Source organism: Pempheris klunzingeri, chromosome 13, assembly GCF_042242105.1.
Source record: "Pempheris klunzingeri isolate RE-2024b chromosome 13, fPemKlu1.hap1, whole genome shotgun sequence".
Taxonomy (NCBI): Eukaryota; Metazoa; Chordata; class Actinopteri; order Acropomatiformes; family Pempheridae; genus Pempheris; species Pempheris klunzingeri.
The window spans coordinates 20,388,571-20,407,001 of NC_092024.1; the positions used below are offsets into that span (position 1 = coordinate 20,388,571).

Genomic DNA, 18,431 nt, shown 5'->3' on the forward strand with positions numbered 1-18,431 from the left:
TCTATCTAATCTAATATTTTCTGGATGAACTGCATGCAATAGCCTACAACTGAAATAGTTAAGTAAAATGAAGTAAAAACACTTGTAAGCCTAATGTAAGTGAATGGTAGATACATTATTAAATAAATAAACCTTTGATTTTTTGTTTTCTCCCAGATGTGATAAGACAAATGTTATTGATCCTGTTTTGACTTTACCCAGAAAACCGATGAGCTCACACACGCTGTTTCACCCTGCAGTCACATGACTGTTTACACTGAAGCCCCGCCCCCGGAGCCCTCTGATTGGCTGCCGCGGTAGAGCACCTAGCGACAGTTTTTCCCGTCGTGACGTATAAATATCCCATCGACTCCCGATGAGGATATTCACTCAGTCACTTCACCGCCGTCTGCTTCACACAACAACAACAACTAAGAAAGGTAAAAAATGGGTCTTTGTCTGTTTTTAATTCCGCTCGGATTCATGTGGAGTATTTTTAATGTCTTTGACGCTTTTTCTTTGCTGTTTAAAAAGTCAATCGCATCGCTAGCTTGTTGTGCTACTAGCTAGTTCCCGACAGCGAATATCATCATCACGTGACATCCTGGCAGTCAGGTGGCGTGTTTGTGTGATTCTCTGTTTTATCCAGCTGTTGTTTGATGCAACCTCGCAGTCCAAAACAAACAACGGCATCTTATTTCCACTAGTGACTTCCATGATAAGATCCTCTGCCGTCCATACAGGGCTCCCCCAGAGGCAGAGGACATGTGTCGGTCAGTCTTCCTCGTCCTGCTCGGCCTGACTCTCGGGCTGGTGAAGTCGTTTCCCACCGAGGATCCAGACAGTGGGAAACACTGGGTGGTTATCGTAGCTGGCTCCAATGGCTGGTACAACTACAGACACCAGGTGAGAGGTGGAAACAGGGAAAATACCTGAAACTGCTGCCACAACTTTTTCAAGTGTAAACTGTGCGAACACTGTGCGTTTAGTGATATAATCCACATTAGGTCAACACCACCCTCTGATAAGCCACTTCCTCTTTATAATGCATGCTCTCCCTGAGTTTTTCCAGCCTGTTAAAATGTGCAGCTGACTTCATATTTATTGCTTTTTCTGTCTCTCAGGCAGATGCTTGCCATGCCTATCAGATTGTCCACAGGAATGGCATCCCAGATGACCAGATTGTGGTTATGATGTACGATGACTTGGCAGAGAACGAGGAGTGAGTTAACATTCTTGTTTCTGTGCAGAGTTTCTTATCTTTGTTGTGCAGAAACTTCTTCTTCCCCAAAAAGCTCACTGTAGTTTCACTGTGTTCATTGTAGACTGTCATCCTTCCCGTCAGCCTCGGTCGTATTGCACACTGTTCCTAAATGCGATATTGCTCAAAAGAATTCAGTTTTAAAGACCTTTGTTTGCATATCACATTGCATGTTTTAAGTAAAAGTGAAATTACAAGATTTTAATCACTAACTTTGCTGATTGATAACCTGCCATATTACTCTTCAAGCATCCCATGCTGCCTTCAACAGTGTGTTTTGAGGTGCTGTAAAAAACTAAGCACTTTACTTAATCAATAATGCTAATGGACTTTTGATCGGGTCATAGCATTTTAAAGCGTCTAATACATTTATGTAAACTGCACAGTATATTTTGCATAAAATATTGGTTGTTAATCGATAAGTTGACCAACAGGAAATTGATCTGCAACTATTTTGGTAATTGTTTTATTTTTTGCCAATTATTTGATGGCTCCATCTGGGGAAGTCCTGATCGAATTCTTTTGACCTGCCAATGCCAAGTCAGATCCAATACTCATAAATATTGATTATATATGTATCCAACACCAAAATAACAGCCTCAAGCTATTCAAATCTGACACACCTCACTTTTCATGTGCTTTTTTTTATGTGATCCAAATGCTGTAAGTTCTGGTTAAAAAAATAAGCTACAATTAATCAATAATATGACTCAACTGTAGAGAGAAGACACTCCAATCTTGTGCTCCAGGAAACTGTGATGGGCATTTTTCTCTATTTTTATTGACCAAACGATTAATTTAGAAAAAAATTAGAAGGTTAATAATAATGAATATTAATAATGGAAATAATCATTCACAGGCCTGTCTGTAAGCTGTTGTTGGTTTTCTCATGTGACTGTGATATGTCGGCCCTGTGTGGTTCATTGTCAGCAGTAGTAGCAGCACTAACAGGCAGTTTAAGGACTCACTGAGAGGAGTCACAAGGAACTAATTTTAGTGCTCCTTCAGGACTTTGACTTGGAGTTACATTACTGACATGGTGACTGGAGAGAAGAGCAGTGGTGAAAGAAGATCCATCAGTTTCAGTCAGACTCAGGATCACTCTTACACACTGACACACAATAATACACATCGACTTGGGCAAGTCCACTGGTCATTTATTGGCCCAGATGGACCGATTAACTTGCTGTCAGTCATGTATTTTTTCTAATTTTGCCTAATTGAATTTAAACCTGTCTTGTATTCATATAAACCTGCTCAAATACACGAAATTATTAATTATATGTAGGCTTTAGACCGAAAACTGTGCATGCTAACTAGAGCTGCAACTAACATTTTAGCAGCTTGCATGATTTTCCACACATACAAATTAGTGGCCACTTAATAACAGAAACTTTTTCACTGAATTCATTCGTTGATTTCATGCAAAATAATGCTTCATGTGATGAAGTGATGATCGTGAATTTAGAGATGAACAGCTGTAGTCATTATTGATTGATCTGTCAATTATTTTCTTGATTAATTGTTTGGTCTACAAAATGTCAAAAAAAAAAAAATGTCTGTAGCGGCTTTGTCGAGCCTGAGCCCAAACATTTTCAGTTTACAATGACAGAAAAAATAAAGAAATTGTTTCAGTTCTACATGAATTACTGGCAGTCCTTGTTGAAAGTTACAGTAAATGATTCTGTAGTGAAAGGTGTAAAAACCTGAAGTGGAGCTGTCATCTGATCAGTGAATCATTCACGTGTTGCCCTGTCACCATGTTAAGTGCTTTGTCAGCCATTTGCACTTCCTCTTACGCTCCTAAGCTGAATCATATTTTTGTTTCCAGAAACCCCACCCCTGGGATATTGATCAACAGGCCCAATGGCACAGACGTGTACAAAGGAGTTCCTAAAGACTACACCGGGGATGTGAGAGCACCAAATATTTATATGAGAGTGCAAATCAAAGCTCTTGATTACTTATTTTTCAGTGCTCTTGACATTTAAACAGTTTGAAGAGACTGTGATGTTTACAGCAAACACTGAGCGGCTGTCTTCCTGCAGGATGTGACCCCAGAAAACTTCCTGGCAGTGCTAAAAGGTGACTCTGCAAATGTTAAAGGTGGCTCTGGAAAAGTGGTGAAAAGGCAAGTGATAGGATTCAACAAGAGATGATACCAGACACCAGAGCAGCACAACATCTGGTTTATCAAGATTTTTCTTTTTCTCTGTTCTTTGTCTTGGCAGTGGTCCCAATGATCATGTGTTTGTGTACTTCACCGACCACGGGGCGCCTGGTATTCTGGCCTTTCCCAATGATGAGGTGAGCTGTTTTTTTTTTTTTTTTTTTTTGGGGGTTTTTTTCACTTCCTGCTCTACTCATGAGCTCACTGCACCAAACATATAAGCTAGTTCTTAACTATAAAACAAATGTAACTATCTGTTCTTACGTTGTTCAACTTGTATTGTTAGAAACTGATGTGGATAAAGAATAAATAAACCAGACTAAAGATCTGATCAGACATTTAATACCAGTTTGTTGGGTGTCATACCCTGCTTGCATGTGTCTGTACATACTTTCCACATTCCATCAGATGCACAAAGCACCAGTGTAACATTGTGATTTATCAACTCTGAGCCTGTTGGATGAAAAGTAATTATTGTCCTCTTTCTTTCTTTACAGCTCCATGTTGAAGACCTCCAAGCAACCATTAACTATATGCACGAGAATAAGAAGTACAAAAGGGTATGTAGCAACATACTGCTGTGCTTTTTGTTGTTGTTTTTCCCCCAATCTATATGTGCTTACATGTGTTACATCATCGTCCGATCAGGTGGTGATGGCTGGAGTATCAGATCATAAAACTTGTTTTTGGTTGGTTTTTTTTCCCCACAGATGGTGTTCTACATTGAGGCATGTGAATCTGGGTCAATGATGGACCACCTGCCTGCTGACATTGACGGTGAGTTGACCTTTACCTCGTCAGAATCACTTTCCAGGAAAACCAAGAGATAACGATGCTGCAGCGATCAATAGGAAGTGTCATCGATGAACTACGTTAACATCTGACAACATGAACTTGACTTTTCCTCGTGACCATTTCACTTGGCCAACATTTGAATTTAAAACTGCTTTTTTTTTTTTTAAAGCTTTTTTTCTACATTTTTTAACATCCTCTGTTATGTCTGGACTGAAGTCAGCACTGCGTTTTTAACTATTGGTCCTTTTTTTTTTTTAGAATTATTTTTTTAGCTTTTATTTGATAGAGGGGTACGACATGACACAAAAGTCACTAGCTGAATTGAACCGTCGACGCTTGCAGTTGACCATGTGATCATGTGGCATTGCTGTAATCACCCATAGTCATGAATGCGCTCCCTTAGTCCCTTTTTTGTATCTAGCAAAACGCTGGGCTCAGCATTATGGCTTGTGAACCTCGTCTCTCCGTCATGTGCTTGGCCTCATGTGATTAAAAACGTAACAGGGCACGATCATGGTTCTGGTTTTATTGTGTTAAACCAAAGAGTTTTTCCACACTGTGGTCTAAATCACTGGTATCCAAAGTCCAACTGTGAAGCAGCAGTTTGTTTTCTGAAACATATACACTCTTTAACTTAGATTTAACTCTGAGTGAGTTGACTAACTGTTCTCAAGAGCTTCAGGTGTTTTTGAAATGATTCTGTCGAGCAGACACATGAGTCATGTTTATGTCTGCATACTAGAAAAATGTAATTTTCTACCAAATTGTGACTCAGCGTGACGAGAGAACATCTCGGGTTTTTCAGTGTACGCCACCACAGCGGCCAACTCTCATGAGTCCTCTTACGCCTGCTACTACGACAGCAAGAGGGATACATACCTGGGAGACTTGTACAGCGTTAACTGGATGGAAGACTCTGATGTGGTGGGTGATGTTTCCCCTGCTGTATTTCAACCACTGCATTTTGTCATACAACATTTTCAAGCTTGTTAGAATTATGAAAATTTAGTGACAAGTACAATACATTTCCCGTTTTTCAGCTCTCAACACTTCAACCGCTTTACATTCAATATTTTACATGCAAAGAAATAATAGTTTAAGTTGTTTGGCTAATTTTCAGTGAGTATTAGCATTAAGTAGAATTTACAATTTTGCTGTTGACAAAAGCAATAGCAAGTATTATGGGTAGGTACAATAAGCATTGGCTCCGGCCTGCTCTGTTTCAATCAGACAGAGAATATTATGTTTGATTTCGTTTATATATTATTTAACCAGTGTCATAACTGTATAGTCCCTTTGTTGTTATTGTGTATAACTGTCCAATAGCGACTATATTAAGATCATAAAAGATTTATTTGCTGCTCCAAACATCTGGTGTGAAAAAGACCGGGACAGGAAGAGGAAGTGGTGAATGTTTCCAACAGCAGACACAGTCTTTTGCTTTTAACCAGCAGAATGAGACCTAGTTGGTTTTCACAGACTGTATCAGCACCTGTGGGCCTGCAATACACAAGAATTCATAAATAGAAGCTTAAACCTCAGCAGCAGAAAATAGCACAAATAAGTACCAACCACACTGTCAGTGTGTTGTTTCAGAAAAAAAAGTTATTACAGATTACTTCTCTAAATATTTTGTTGCTTATTTTATGAGACCGTCCTGTTTGTGATGGGTTTATTTGTCTCATTATGCTTCCAGGAGGACCTGACGAAAGAAACGTTGCTGAAGCAGTTCAAGATTGTGAAGAGCAACACAAACACGAGCCACGTCCAGCAGTTCGGAAACAAGGTGAGAGTATGAATGAATGAATGAAATAATTAATTTCTATATTTGTTGCTGGAGAATTTTTTATTTTTTACAAATAATTTACTTATCCTGAGTTTCTTACTTTCTTCACAGACTTTAGCCCACATGAAGGTTATGGCATTTCAGGGTAGCCGCAAGGCAAACAGCCAACCGGCTCCTCCAATGCAGCCAGTCGCAAATCTGGATCTGACCCCGAGCCCCGACGTTCCTCTGGCCATCCTCAAGAGGAAGATGATGGCCTCCAATGATATCAGACTTGTAAGGGGGCTGCTGATGGAGATCAACACCCACCTCAAGGTAAAGACTGACGAAGCCATCTGGTGTCACAGTGCGCTGCCTGTCTCAGCCCTTCTGTGGGTTATTTTCAAAGCATGACTATGCAAATCAGATTTATCTGGAAGAGCCAACTGTACAAACTGAGCATTTACCATGACAGTTCCCATGTTACAGATGTGTGTGTGTGTTTGTTCAGGTCAGGGAGCTGATGGCTGAGACTATGCGCAGAGTGGTTGAGAGGGTGACCGGCAACAAGTTGAAGGCAGAGGAGGTTCTCTACGGGAAAGACGACCTCTCCCAGCATCAGTGCTACAAGGCTGCAGTCAAGCACTACAAATACAACTGCTTCAACTGGCAGAAAACTGAGGTAAAGCTGCCTGATGGAAGAATCATCTGCAAGGGCTGCCCCCCCCCCCTATATATTTAGAAAGTGTATTGGTTGATGAGTCACATTTTTAACTTACTCACATGTCAAGAGTCTGGTTCTGCTTTAAAAGAGGAAAAGCCAGATCTGTCTCACATGATACTCATCAGTAACCATCAGACCTACATTCATTACCTCTTTGCATTCAGATGATTCTGCTCCAGAGAAGCTAACCGCAAGCAGCCAGTGCAGATCGAGCTTGAATTCGTACATTTTTCGTTTCCAGCTCTAATAAAGAGCTAACATTGTGGGGAACAAGAAATCCTTCTTAGTAAATGAATAGCAGTACTTTCCTGGGTACTTCCACGCAGCTCTGAGGGCTCTGAGGGGAGAAAAATGCTCCCTTTTTTTCTGGAACTATTTTGATATTTCAAATACAACAAGGGGAAATAAACTTTGGTCATTAGCATGTCAGTATCACAATCATTTCTGACACATGATGTGGTCTTTTGTTTCAGTATGAATACGCTCTGAGACATCTGTACGCTCTGGTGAACCTGTGCGAGAGGGGATACCCCACAGACAGGTACGGTCCACTTCTCTTTCACATTTATGATTCTTATCCAACATTAGGAGGTAATAAGTAATGTGATTGGGGTGCGTCTTTTTTTATTTAATCTGTATAAAACTACCTAAAAGTTTGAGGCAATAGAATATAGAATTATTTGTCCTTTTAAAGGTGAGGCGGATGATATTCATTGTTTTTCTTATTGTCAGCAAATCCTGTGAAAAGAACCAGAACTAACAATGAACAAACATGTAATCATCCACAACCTGAGGTCACAGAGGTCCTTTGTTGTCCGAAAATGATTAAAAACTCATTAGTTTGCTGCTGCCAGACATGCATGATAGCACATATTAATCCACAGCTGAAAATAGTCCTTTTTTAGAAGCATTTGTTAAAAACCACAGTGGCCAGCTGTTAAGGGAATTACTGAGCCTTTTTATGTTAATGAAAGTGCATCTTTGTGACCTGTTCTTCAGTCATTTAAATCTTCAGTAGGAATGAATGGGCTTTGGTCTGAGAGACACAAGCTGGGGACGGTATTGGGAGACGGACCAACACATTGTTATTTTTGTCATAGTTTTTACGATAATAATCTTATAGAATATTGCCAACCTTATTCTTACATAGATTAACCTGTAAGATCCCTTTTTGTTAAACCAGAAACAATTATTATATCACACTCTTCAAAGCCACCAGACTCCACTGACAAGAACAGTAAGCATCAGCCACTCCTGTGTTCTGTGAGGAAAAATTACTGCTTTTGTCAATGGAGTCTGGTGGCTTAGAAGAGGGTGACATAAAAGCTGTTTCTGGTAAAACAAAAAGGATCTTACAGGTCTGTCTTTGTAGGGATCCTGTGTGAAATGCAGTCAGACACTTAGAATAACAATCTGAGCCTGTTGGTGGCAAAAAAAAAAAAAAGCACTTTTAGTGGAGGTACTTTAATGGGTGCTGTTGCTTCAAAGGATTACGTTAGAGCGATTATAGCTCATTACCATCTGCCAGCTGAGGCGATCTACTGGACCAATTCCAAAACATTTTAGGACTTCCAGTCATTTCAAACCCAAAATATTAAAAATAAATAAATTTAAAAAAAAAAATAAGGTCCAGGTTTAGAAATGACATTAAACATTAAAACCCACAATACTGACACTGTTGGCACACATGACATTTTAAAAGCCTATATGTATGTTTAATAGAAAAAGGCTAGTATCACTGCTGTTTGTTCTTTAGAAAACACATTAACAAACTTATTCCACCTCTCAAATATAAGGATTGTCTGTTTTTTTTTTTTGTTTTTTTTTTAAACCCTTATTACCAAAAGTAATACCAGACAGGAAACTGGGTGTCTTTTAGGTTCTGACTGTAAGTTAGACAAAGGAAACCATTTGAAGAAGTCGTCCTGGGCTTCAAGAATGTCTGTGGGGATTTTTTTTTTTCTCTTTGTTGTAACACATTTGAAGTTCCAAGGTCTGTGCACGTTTTTTTTTTTTTAATTATTTGAAGCTAAAACGAACTGTATTTTGTTTTCTGCAGCATCCTGTTCGCCATTGACTCTGCGTGTCTTCAGATCAACTAAATGGGTTTCGACAAATCCATCCAAGTCTCAGATCGAACCTCCTCCTCCGTGTGGGACGGCCTGAACTTCTTTTTGCACTGCTTAAGAATCAATCCAATGTGGAGTTGACGTCATCGTTTTATCAACACACTAACACTTTTTCTTTCGTTCTTTTTAAAAAAAACATGGGATGGTTTTTTTGATTTTTACCAGGGATTTTTAAACCTGTTTTTGTGATGAGTTGCATCATTGTGAAAAGTATGTGAATGATATTTTTACTGGTTTTAGGGCATAGAATAGAAAACTATGACATGGAATTCATGTAAATTAGTTTTGCTCTTAGCTTTATTTGTGGTATGGACAGCGAGGCATGAATGAATGTTTGTTTGACATGTAAAGGACATACCAGAAAACCTTGAACCTCAAGAGACTTTGTAACACGGGGATCTTGAAATAAATCTGACAGACTAAAACAACCAAACAATGACTCATGTTTCCAGTGTTTTTTAGCTCTGTGGATATTCAGCGCATGTTTTTATTACTCCTTAATATCAAAATAACAATTTTTGGGATAGTATTTCACATTCTTAACACACTAAGAGTAGCTTACCTCCAGAAGAGGATTTGTTTCATGTCCAAATAATTCAACTTAAGCCTATTTTCCTGTAATCAAAACACCTTTTTAAGTGTGCCCTCCTCCATCTGAGAGACAGTTAAATCCACCACATCCTCTGTTACCATGAACCACCGTCAGCTTTATGAGGATTTTGGCCTCCCTGCAGGCTTGTTTTAACACCCGACACATTTTACAGAATATTTCTTTCTCTTCTAAAAATGTTTAAGCATATTTAGTGTTTGATCCAACTGGGAAACAGGCTTTGCTCACAGAAAAATATTCTCTCCTTTCTCTTTGTACAGTGTGATGCCTTCATTACATCTAAGCTAATGTGTAACTACATTAAAAAGACACATGATATTCACAGTTTGAAGTTCTCGGCAGTCCACTGAATACATGTTGAGATATTTGACTGAATCCAATCCATCACTTTGGTCCAGACTGGAATATATCAACAGCTATCGGAAGGATAGAAATCAGATTTTACATTCAAATTACCCTCAAGATGAAGCCTGCTGGCTCTGGTGATCCCCTGAGTTTCCCTCTAGCGCCACCATGAGGTTCACATTTGTGGTTTGGAGTTAAATATGTCTAGACCCTGTGGTACAGACCCTCTCTATCACCATCATCAAGTCAAATGTTCAATTAGTGAAATTCTTGGTTTCAGTATTTTTTAGAAGAGATTTTATCTTGAGCATGTAAATAAATATATTATTTATTGTAGGAAAACAAAACAAGATAACCAATAACTTTAAACACAAATATACAGCAAATTCACAGTGAAAACATAAATAGATGTTTCATGTCCAAAAAGGAGAAGGAAGAAGTGAACACTTATCAAGTCGTGTTCACCTTCTTTTTTATATTTTATCATTTAACTTTGTGTTAAACTTTATAAATATTCCATTTATGACCAAATACTCAAAGAATCGATGGTGTTAGTTTGTGAAACAATCATAGACTGTTTGGAAATAATGAAATTGCAGCATCTAGTGGCCAAATTTTGACCTACAACTCTTAAAATCTTTAGTAGATTTATGTTGAATCTGATTTTAATCTATGAGGAGTTTTTGTTCGTTTGTTTGCGTGGACTTTGTCTTTTATTTAATCGCTAACTCCACCACTAAATGTATAATTTAATGTCCAACCTTTCATTATTGTTCCTCCCCTTTTATAATCTTTACCTTTTGATAACCTGCAATTTGCATTTCTTAACTGGTATTTGGCGTTTTGTTATCAGATATTCATTAGGTCTATCTAATGTTAGAGATCAGGTGTCCAGTATTTCAATTTTTGATTATTAAAATGGGATATTGAAGTTATTTTAGCATTCATCATTCTGGATTTTTAAATGAGGAAGAATAAAGGGATAAAGTATATTTAAAACACATTCTTGTTAAATCTTGATAACTGATGTCAAGTAATTTGTTATTTGAACCATTTTTATCATATTATGATTGATTAGTCGACTGAATTTCGCTTCATATGTTTATTTGCTTTGCTTTAATATTCAATATAACAGATTTTAATACAACAGGCCTACTGTTATGGTTGAAATGGTCCCCCGAGCAGGATGGTGCCGCACACTGCAGCTAGCTTTTCCTTAACGTGGCTGAAAGAAATCAATGAACTATCAAGTTGGCGCTGTCTGGTTTTCTTTTGAATTTCAAGCTTTACACATGCAACAGAGTGGGTACATTTGTATTTTTTGAAATTGAATTATCGTTATATACGGGGTATTTATTAGCTGCTCATTTTAAGCAGGCAAGAAGCACTGCTACCTAAATCCGTGGGCCGTCCTTGTAGGGAGGCGGCCTCGGTTAGTACCTGCCCTCCTTCATAAAACAGGAAGCTAACCTGCCCGAAAGACCGAAACCCGCCTTGATAACATGAAAACACGATCATAGAAAATCTTTACCAGCAAACAGACGAGCTACGTGACCGGGAGGACCGGCTGTGACCGCTTCGTGAGCTGGCAGTTAAACGACTACTACGAGTGAAGCTAGTTTTTTAAGCTAGCTACGTTAGCTTGTTTGCTAACTTGAACCTCGGTCCGGATTGAGATTCTTTCACAGCTGGGTGGATTGCGCAAGACGGCTAGCAAGTCTGCTCGTTTACAACACCATTTAACATTTCGCCATGGGATCCAGAGCGTCCACGTTACTGCGAGAAGAGGAAATTGAGGAAATTAAGAAAGAGACTGGCTGTAAGTTGACCTCCGCCTCTTGAACATACAGACTTAGATGTTAGCTGCCTGCTGTGTTTACACATTTATGCTGCCGTTCTCTGCAGCTAGCCTAACATTCCTCCAGTCAAGTCCCTTCATGAAGATGACAGTGATTGTCTGAGGCTTCTGGTAGCATAATGAGGTCCATTATTTGGCCGAAAAGTTATGTATATCTGTTGTCTTCTTATGACCTGATGGTAAAACCTTTGCCTCCTTGGTGTCCTCCCCCCTACAGTCTCCCACAGTCAGATCACTCGCCTGTACAGCCGCTTCACCAGTCTGGATAAAGGTGAAAACGGCACCCTCAGGTAAGTAATACCTTAAGCACTGGTGAAAATAAGCGCATTAAACATCAGCCAGATGCTGTGGCTGATTAGCTCGGGTCCATAACTCTAGCCAAGACTAGCAGGGCAGTTTCTATTACTGAGTGACTTGAAGGTTTCAAATGTTTTGGAGGCAGTAAAAACTAATTTTCTCACGTTGCTCATCTTTGCAAAATGTTCTTAAATGAAGATGCCTGCAGGTTATGCTTGTCTTCTATTGATTTTGTGTGTGATTCTTCCCTTTTCACTGCGGCCACCTCACATACAGAATTGTGATGTTACTATTACAGAGTTACAGACAAATACTTGAAATAAGCTCAATCAAAAATGTTTTTAGTTTGAAATGTGTCACTAGATTTGACTGGAACTGGTTAATTTTTGCAGAGCAATAATCTTTTAAAACAATTTCTATTCTGTGAACTTCCTAATTGAGTTGAAGCTCAACAGGGTAGTGACACAGCCACAGTGTGGTAAGGCATCACTCATTCTCACGTGTGTTTCACTGTGATTCATTCATGCAGCTTGTTATCTGAGCACAGTCACATTTTCAGAATTCATCTAAGACCTCAGAGTGACAGACATTTCTGTGGCTTGTGATTAACTTCTAGCTCTGTCTTTCTACCTGGACAGAACAAGTAATAGGTGAAGAGAGAGGTAATCATTAAGGCTGCTAAAACATTAGTTTGAAGCTTGTTTACATTTGATGTGGCTGTGAGGGTTCATTTACAAATCAGTCTCTCAAGGGTGAAATAAAAAGACAACCCAAGAACATCTCTCTCTACAAATCTTTTGAAAGACGCTGTGTTTACACATAACAAGCTGTGGGCTCCGCTTGTTCTTGCTTCAGTACTTTAAGTGACAGCACACCGTCGGGTACATTCTCATTTTTCTCCAAGGTGACTTTCTTATCGTTCATTAGTTGCCACAACAGTGAGATTTTATGTATATCTCAGCTGACCATCTTCCTGTCATACTGATGGACAGAGGGACTTTTTCACTAACTGAAAATGCTCAGAATTCAGCCAAGGGATATGTTTTCTCAGTGAAAATATTTTTACAATCCAAAATATGCATTTGCCATCCAATGTTCTGTCCATCATCTCCTGTTTTCAGATTTACAGTCACGTACACATGGCCACATGAGTTTACTGTGTCCTAGATTTTCATAGTTGATAATCTGGTATATGGTTTTAAAAGAGCAATATATCTTTTGATTTTATTTGTCAGAGGTATGTTGTGTTGGAATTTAATTTTGAGCACATCTCCTTCTTCTCTGCAGTCGAGAAGATTTCCAGAGGATCCCAGAGTTGGCCATCAACCCGCTGGGAGACAGAATCATCAATGCGTTCTTTCCTGAGGGGTGAGTTGTCCCTGTTATTGGTCTGCTGTCTTTCTTGTTTTGACATACAAGTGTGCATTAGAGGTTTGAATCCCAACCACCACAAAGGCCAGTTGTGGCCGCTTGACTGCAGACATGAGAGGCTCCGTCCTTTCTGCCAATTCTGCGTTTGGAAAAAAAATAAAAAAATCAACTGGGGTTTTTGACCACTGCAGGTTCTTTCTGCGTATTTGGCAGCTGTTTGGCTGTTTATCAGTCTGAAAGTTGGAAACCAGATGTTTTCAAATGTATCATTAAAATCCCAAAAAGTCAGATGTGTAGGCGTCTTAATTTTAGCCATAGCTTTTAATGGTTTTAGATGTGTTCTTGTTGCTCTGCTTTTGGCTTGTTTGCTTCAGAACAGCATGAGAATAGAGGTGGAGAACAGTCGACCTTGTAAAATGGTGTTTGGTTACGACTAGTTTGAGTTTTCATTGTGTTGCCCACACAGCCAACGTTTAGGTGGAGTATGAAGGTAATTTGAGATGGTAATCTTGTGTCTATTAATCCAGAAAGTTGGACTAAATCCTTTTTTTCTGTTTTAATGTGCTGTCAAGATATAATATTCCCTGTCCCTGGTTTTTAGAGAGGACCAGGTAAACTTCAGGGGCTTCATGCGGACCCTGGCTCACTTCAGACCAATCGAGGACAATGAGAAGAACAAGAACGCCAATGCCAGCGAGCCACTCAACAGCAGGACAAACAAGCTGCTCTGTGAGTGTAGGGCTCGGTCACACGGGCGTGTCTGGGTGGTGCTGGGGACCAGTATCATGAACATTTACAGGATTTCATCAAGTGACCTTACTGCGTCTGGCGTGACTTGTGTCTTTTTCTATTTTTCCAGTCGCTTTCCGTCTGTATGACCTCGACAGAGATGACAAAATCTCTCGGGATGAGCTGCTGCAGGTGAGTGGGTTGGTTTGTCATGTAAATAAGACGCTGAGTCACAGTCGAGTTTGTGGAAACAGCTGCGTCACACAATCAGTAAATCAAGCAGATGGTGAATAATTAGATTTCAAAGATTTCTTCACAGAAACATATTATTATTATCATTATTATATTACCTGTGAAAATATTTGGTATTCAGCCTTTGTTAAACAAAGGAACAAATGCTATTATGCAACATGTCATAATGCTCTGCAGTGAGGGAGATATCCATGTCGATGAGAAGACTTTGGCCATGTGCTGATAATGATGTGATATCTCACCTTAAATACAGGCTGAATTTCCCAGACAGTCTCATATCCTGCGTTTTGGCTTCCCTCTGTGTTATATGTCATCCCTCTGCAAAGCCATCTCGGTTTCGCTAACACTGCGTGACCTGTAATTGCTATAAGCTTGGGGTTAAATGACTCAGAAAGATCTCTTGTTTTGCGCAAAACACTTGTGTGTCGCCTGCTTCGTGTGATGCACGAGCCTCTAACACCCCAAACGTGCCAGTCAAAGTAATGTTTTTCAGGCTTCATCATGTAATTGCCACAGCCTGCTTGCCATTTATCAGTAATAACTACAAATTATCTTGTGTAGTGCTTAAACACAGGTAGCATTAGCACTGTTAAGAAAAAAAAAAATCACCATATTGTTCAGGCAAACATCATTATTACTATTATTTAATCTTTGCCAGGAACTGGTTTTCACTGTTATTCATTAACCATGATGGGACTTTTTGTTCATTCTTTGCAGGTCTTGCGTATGATGGTTGGTGTAAACATTTCAGATGAACAGCTGGGCAGCATTGCTGATAGGACCATACAGGAGGCCGACACAAACGGAGATAACTCCATTTCATTCAATGAATTCATCAAGGCAAGTTTTGGGGTCAGAGGGTCATCTGTCACCTTATACAGCTCTCTTGTGTTGAGAGCTTTTGAAGCTCTTTAAATCTGATCAACAGCATGACATGATGAGTTTTTTCCAAACTGCATGTTTAATGTGTTAATACTTAGCTGCTCAGTATCTAAATCTGTCCTGTTTTGATTGTTCCCTCAGGTGTTAGAGAAGGTGGACGTGGAACAGAAAATGAGCATCCGGTTCCTGCACTAAATTTTTTTTCTGTTTTTATTTTTTTTAATTTTATTTTATTTCAAGTAGAGCTTCAACATGTCGGTTGATGTCAGGACACAACCTCACCCAGCTTCTCAGCAGGCTGCTGTGGCCCACACTACGAGTACATGCAGTCAGACCAAGCACTAGGTAGACAGTGTCATAGATCTTGAGTTTCTACCTTTGCACTGCTCTGTGAACAAAGGGAAAAGTTGCGTGCCTTGGGTTGTTTTATGCAATGTCACTATGTATTTTTTCCCAGTAATGGAACATTATTTATTAGGAAACTTTTAGAGGCTCACAGTCAGTACCACTGCTGTTCCACTTTCACATAAAGAATGATTTTATAGCGCGGTACGGTAGAGCTTTTTTTGCTATTGCAGTGAGTAAGTTTAACTTAAGTTTACTCGTGCTGTTCCATGGATATTTAGTATACGCTGGGTCTTTGTCTGTATAAATATCTAATGGTTCAAACTAAGTGAAAACTGTAAGATGTGTGATTCCACCTCAGAACAGACTGTGTGTTTTAATGCTAACAGGCTTTCATGACTCCTTTTCTTTGACTTGAGTCAGACCAGCCAACTGTAAGTTTGTCCCTTGAAGCAAAGCAGGACCTGCTGCCCAGATCCTTGTGTTTTACTCACTGAAGTGCCATGGCTTTGGTTCCCCCTTGTAAGTTATTATCTGAACAGTAAACAGGAACCTATGGCCATGTTTGTGTGGGTTTTTTCATATGGGTTGACCTCGCTACTGCCAGTAGATTGTAATTGCCTGTTTCAATTGTTGGACTTCAACCAAAGCAAGTTTGACCTTCTTTCAAAGTCGGTAACCACCCGGGCCTGTTGGAGCCACTGGATTCAACATGTGTGTGATATTGAACAAACTGCATATTCGTCTACAACAGAAACTACGGTGTTTAAAACAAAAATGCCATTTCTTTAGCTAGTATGTGTGTCTCTTTAGCACCTGTTCAGGTGACGTATCGCCAAAGTACATGCATAAATATCAGATCAGGCCCTGTGGTAGAAATCTGGCTGGTTACTTTATAGACTGTAAACAGGTAAACCTATGATCACACACTATGCTTCTATTTATATGATCAGTCTCCCTGTGGCTAACAGAAAATGTTGGTTGATTTATGCACTGCTCAACATTTGTCTTGCAATGTCTTTCCCCATTGGCTATTCCCAGATGCTGAAGTGAATCGAAGGCATTCATAATATATTTTCTGCACAGGCTAGTGTACAAAATGTCTAACCCTTGAATCTGTAATGTCAGTTTGTCAAATCATTACAGGAACACCCTCCAGCAACTGAGTGCAGGAAGTACAACGTGACTATTTTATTAATCATTATTTGGTATCAATTGGAAATGATTCACGTTATTTGATTGTTGGTCTAGGTGTTATCAAAGTGATTCATGAATTTGATTTGAATAAAATAAGTGCCATGCTTGCTTTGTGTCATACAATTGGTAAAGTAACTGTGGTCTTTAAAAAAAAAAGAAAGCCTCTGTGTCTGATTTTATTTTAGTCCGTGTACTGTATGAACTTATATTACAGGAGTCGTACAAAGTCCTGGAGCCAAGTTGTGTTTTCGAAGTTACAAGTTTGTTTTAAATTTGAAAATACTCCTTTAAAATGCTGTGTTTCATCTACATGCTCCTGTAAACCAAAAATGTTATAATACTTGTAATGGAACAATCCACTGATCGCTGCAGGTATAAAGGAATTTTGTAAACATAATCATTCACAGGTGCATTTATACTAACAGTTGAAACTGAAAATGTTTGGTTTAGGTACCTTAAGAGTGCTGGAAAAATGCTTGAATTTTACTCTTAAAATGAAAACGGATGCCAAACCTGACTTAATAACACTGTCGTATTTATATGGGCCTTCACGTGTGTATAGAAGATAAAAAAAACAACAACCATAAAACCAATACAGAGTAAAAAGACATAAAAAAGACAACATCAGGATTTTAAAAAATTATTTAAAAGTTACAAACTGTGACAAATGTGCGTTTCTGTTAGTGTTGATACCCTCAGACTAATGTACAGTTAAAATAACGTAATTAATGAACCATTTCTTCCTTATTGTGGTCATTGTTGTGTTCAGTTATTGGCAGTGAACGCACCACGGAGCTGATTGATGACTGTCAGGAGAGAAGAAGAAGCACTTCCGGGGCGGGCTTTGGTTTTGATTGACAGCTCTCCGGCCCAGTCGTCGCACTCTTCCGCTGGCTCGTAGTAACAGAGCGAAAATGGCGTAGAGAGGAGGGTGTGCGGAGAAGGAGACGAGGGGAGCTTCTCCTCCCCGGGGTGTGAGGAGGGAGGAAAAGGGGGCCTGGAGTTTTTCGGTTAACTCGTCTCGTAATGTGTCCTCACCCGGCGCGGCCGCTGTCCCTGGAAGAAAGCCGGCACAGGTGCAGTGTGGGAGCTCTGGACGTGTGACCGTAGAGGAAGAAACCCCCCTGGCTTTTGTTTACCATTATGAGCAGCTGTGGAAATACCTCTGCATCACTTCGGACCAACAATCAAACCAAGGTCAGTGCTTCTTTTATACCAAGTGCACCAGCTTCAACACATTTCTCTGCACATTTTCCTTATTTGGTGATTTTTGCAGTATTCTTAAAAAGGGAGGAAAAAGCTCTCCTGAATTAAATACATGTTCTGCTGTGGCAGTGAACTCTCTCCCTTTGCTGGACGTCAGAGCACTTCGATGGCTTTTTAACAATGAATGTCTCCATATTTTTATTTTTTACGTGTCTAGGATTTCTCTAAATGAAAGCTTTTATATCATTGTAAATGTGTCATCTTTGATTAATGAAATAGACATTTGGAGATGTACTGAAATAGGTGTTTTTCACTATTTAATGATGTTTTATAAACAATTAATCTGTTCATTTAGAAATGATTGGCAGATGTCTGGTCTAGGTGGACAAAATGAAAGCTAAGCTGATCAATATTATAGAAATGGTGTATGAATTTTTATTTTAGGATGGGTTTTCCAGTCAATGCAGTTGTGAAACCAGCTGAATTGGAGGAACATCTGGCCTCAAATCAGCCCCG

General features: G+C 39.3%; 2 protein-coding genes across 2 annotated transcripts; both read left to right on the forward strand.

The window, feature by feature from the left end:
- The first annotated feature begins 402 nt into the window (after positions 1 to 402).
- On the forward strand, positions 403 to 9,259 carry lgmn (legumain). The gene is made up of 14 exons (XM_070841882.1): positions 403 to 419; positions 723 to 885; positions 1,104 to 1,201; positions 3,072 to 3,153; positions 3,289 to 3,371; positions 3,472 to 3,547; positions 3,908 to 3,970; positions 4,121 to 4,187; positions 5,011 to 5,129; positions 5,902 to 5,991; positions 6,103 to 6,306; positions 6,482 to 6,652; positions 7,168 to 7,235; positions 8,754 to 9,259. Exons 2-14 carry the CDS (start codon positions 745 to 747, stop codon positions 8,794 to 8,796), a joined length of 1,305 nt encoding a protein of 434 aa, XP_070697983.1. The 5' UTR covers positions 403 to 419; positions 723 to 744; the 3' UTR covers positions 8,797 to 9,259.
- Positions 9,260 to 11,212: 1,953 nt separating this feature from the next.
- On the forward strand, positions 11,213 to 16,858 carry chp1 (calcineurin-like EF-hand protein 1). The gene is made up of 7 exons (XM_070842891.1): positions 11,213 to 11,597; positions 11,854 to 11,926; positions 13,221 to 13,301; positions 13,906 to 14,033; positions 14,164 to 14,225; positions 15,003 to 15,125; positions 15,309 to 16,858. The coding sequence occupies exons 1-7, from the start codon at positions 11,531 to 11,533 to the stop codon at positions 15,360 to 15,362; spliced, it is 588 nt and encodes a 195-aa protein (XP_070698992.1). The 5' UTR covers positions 11,213 to 11,530; the 3' UTR covers positions 15,363 to 16,858.
- The last annotated feature ends 1,573 nt before the right edge of the window (positions 16,859 to 18,431 follow it).

Excerpts from the sequence above, each read along its gene's own strand:
- lgmn (XM_070841882.1), top strand. The coding sequence starts at position 745 with ATGTGTCGGTCAGTCTTCCTCGTCCTGCTCGGCCTGACTCTCGGGCTG. Across the intron at positions 3,154-3,288 it reads CTAAAGACTACACCGGGGAT|GATGTGACCCCAGAAAACTT; the intron begins GTGAGAGCACCA and ends GTCTTCCTGCAG. Across the intron at positions 5,992-6,102 it reads TCCAGCAGTTCGGAAACAAG|ACTTTAGCCCACATGAAGGT; the intron begins GTGAGAGTATGA and ends CTTTCTTCACAG.
- chp1 (XM_070842891.1), top strand. The coding sequence starts at position 11,531 with ATGGGATCCAGAGCGTCCACGTTACTGCGAGAAGAGGAAATTGAGGAA. Across the intron at positions 11,598-11,853 it reads AATTAAGAAAGAGACTGGCT|TCTCCCACAGTCAGATCACT; the intron begins GTAAGTTGACCT and ends TCCCCCCTACAG. Across the intron at positions 11,927-13,220 it reads GGTGAAAACGGCACCCTCAG|TCGAGAAGATTTCCAGAGGA; the intron begins GTAAGTAATACC and ends TCTTCTCTGCAG.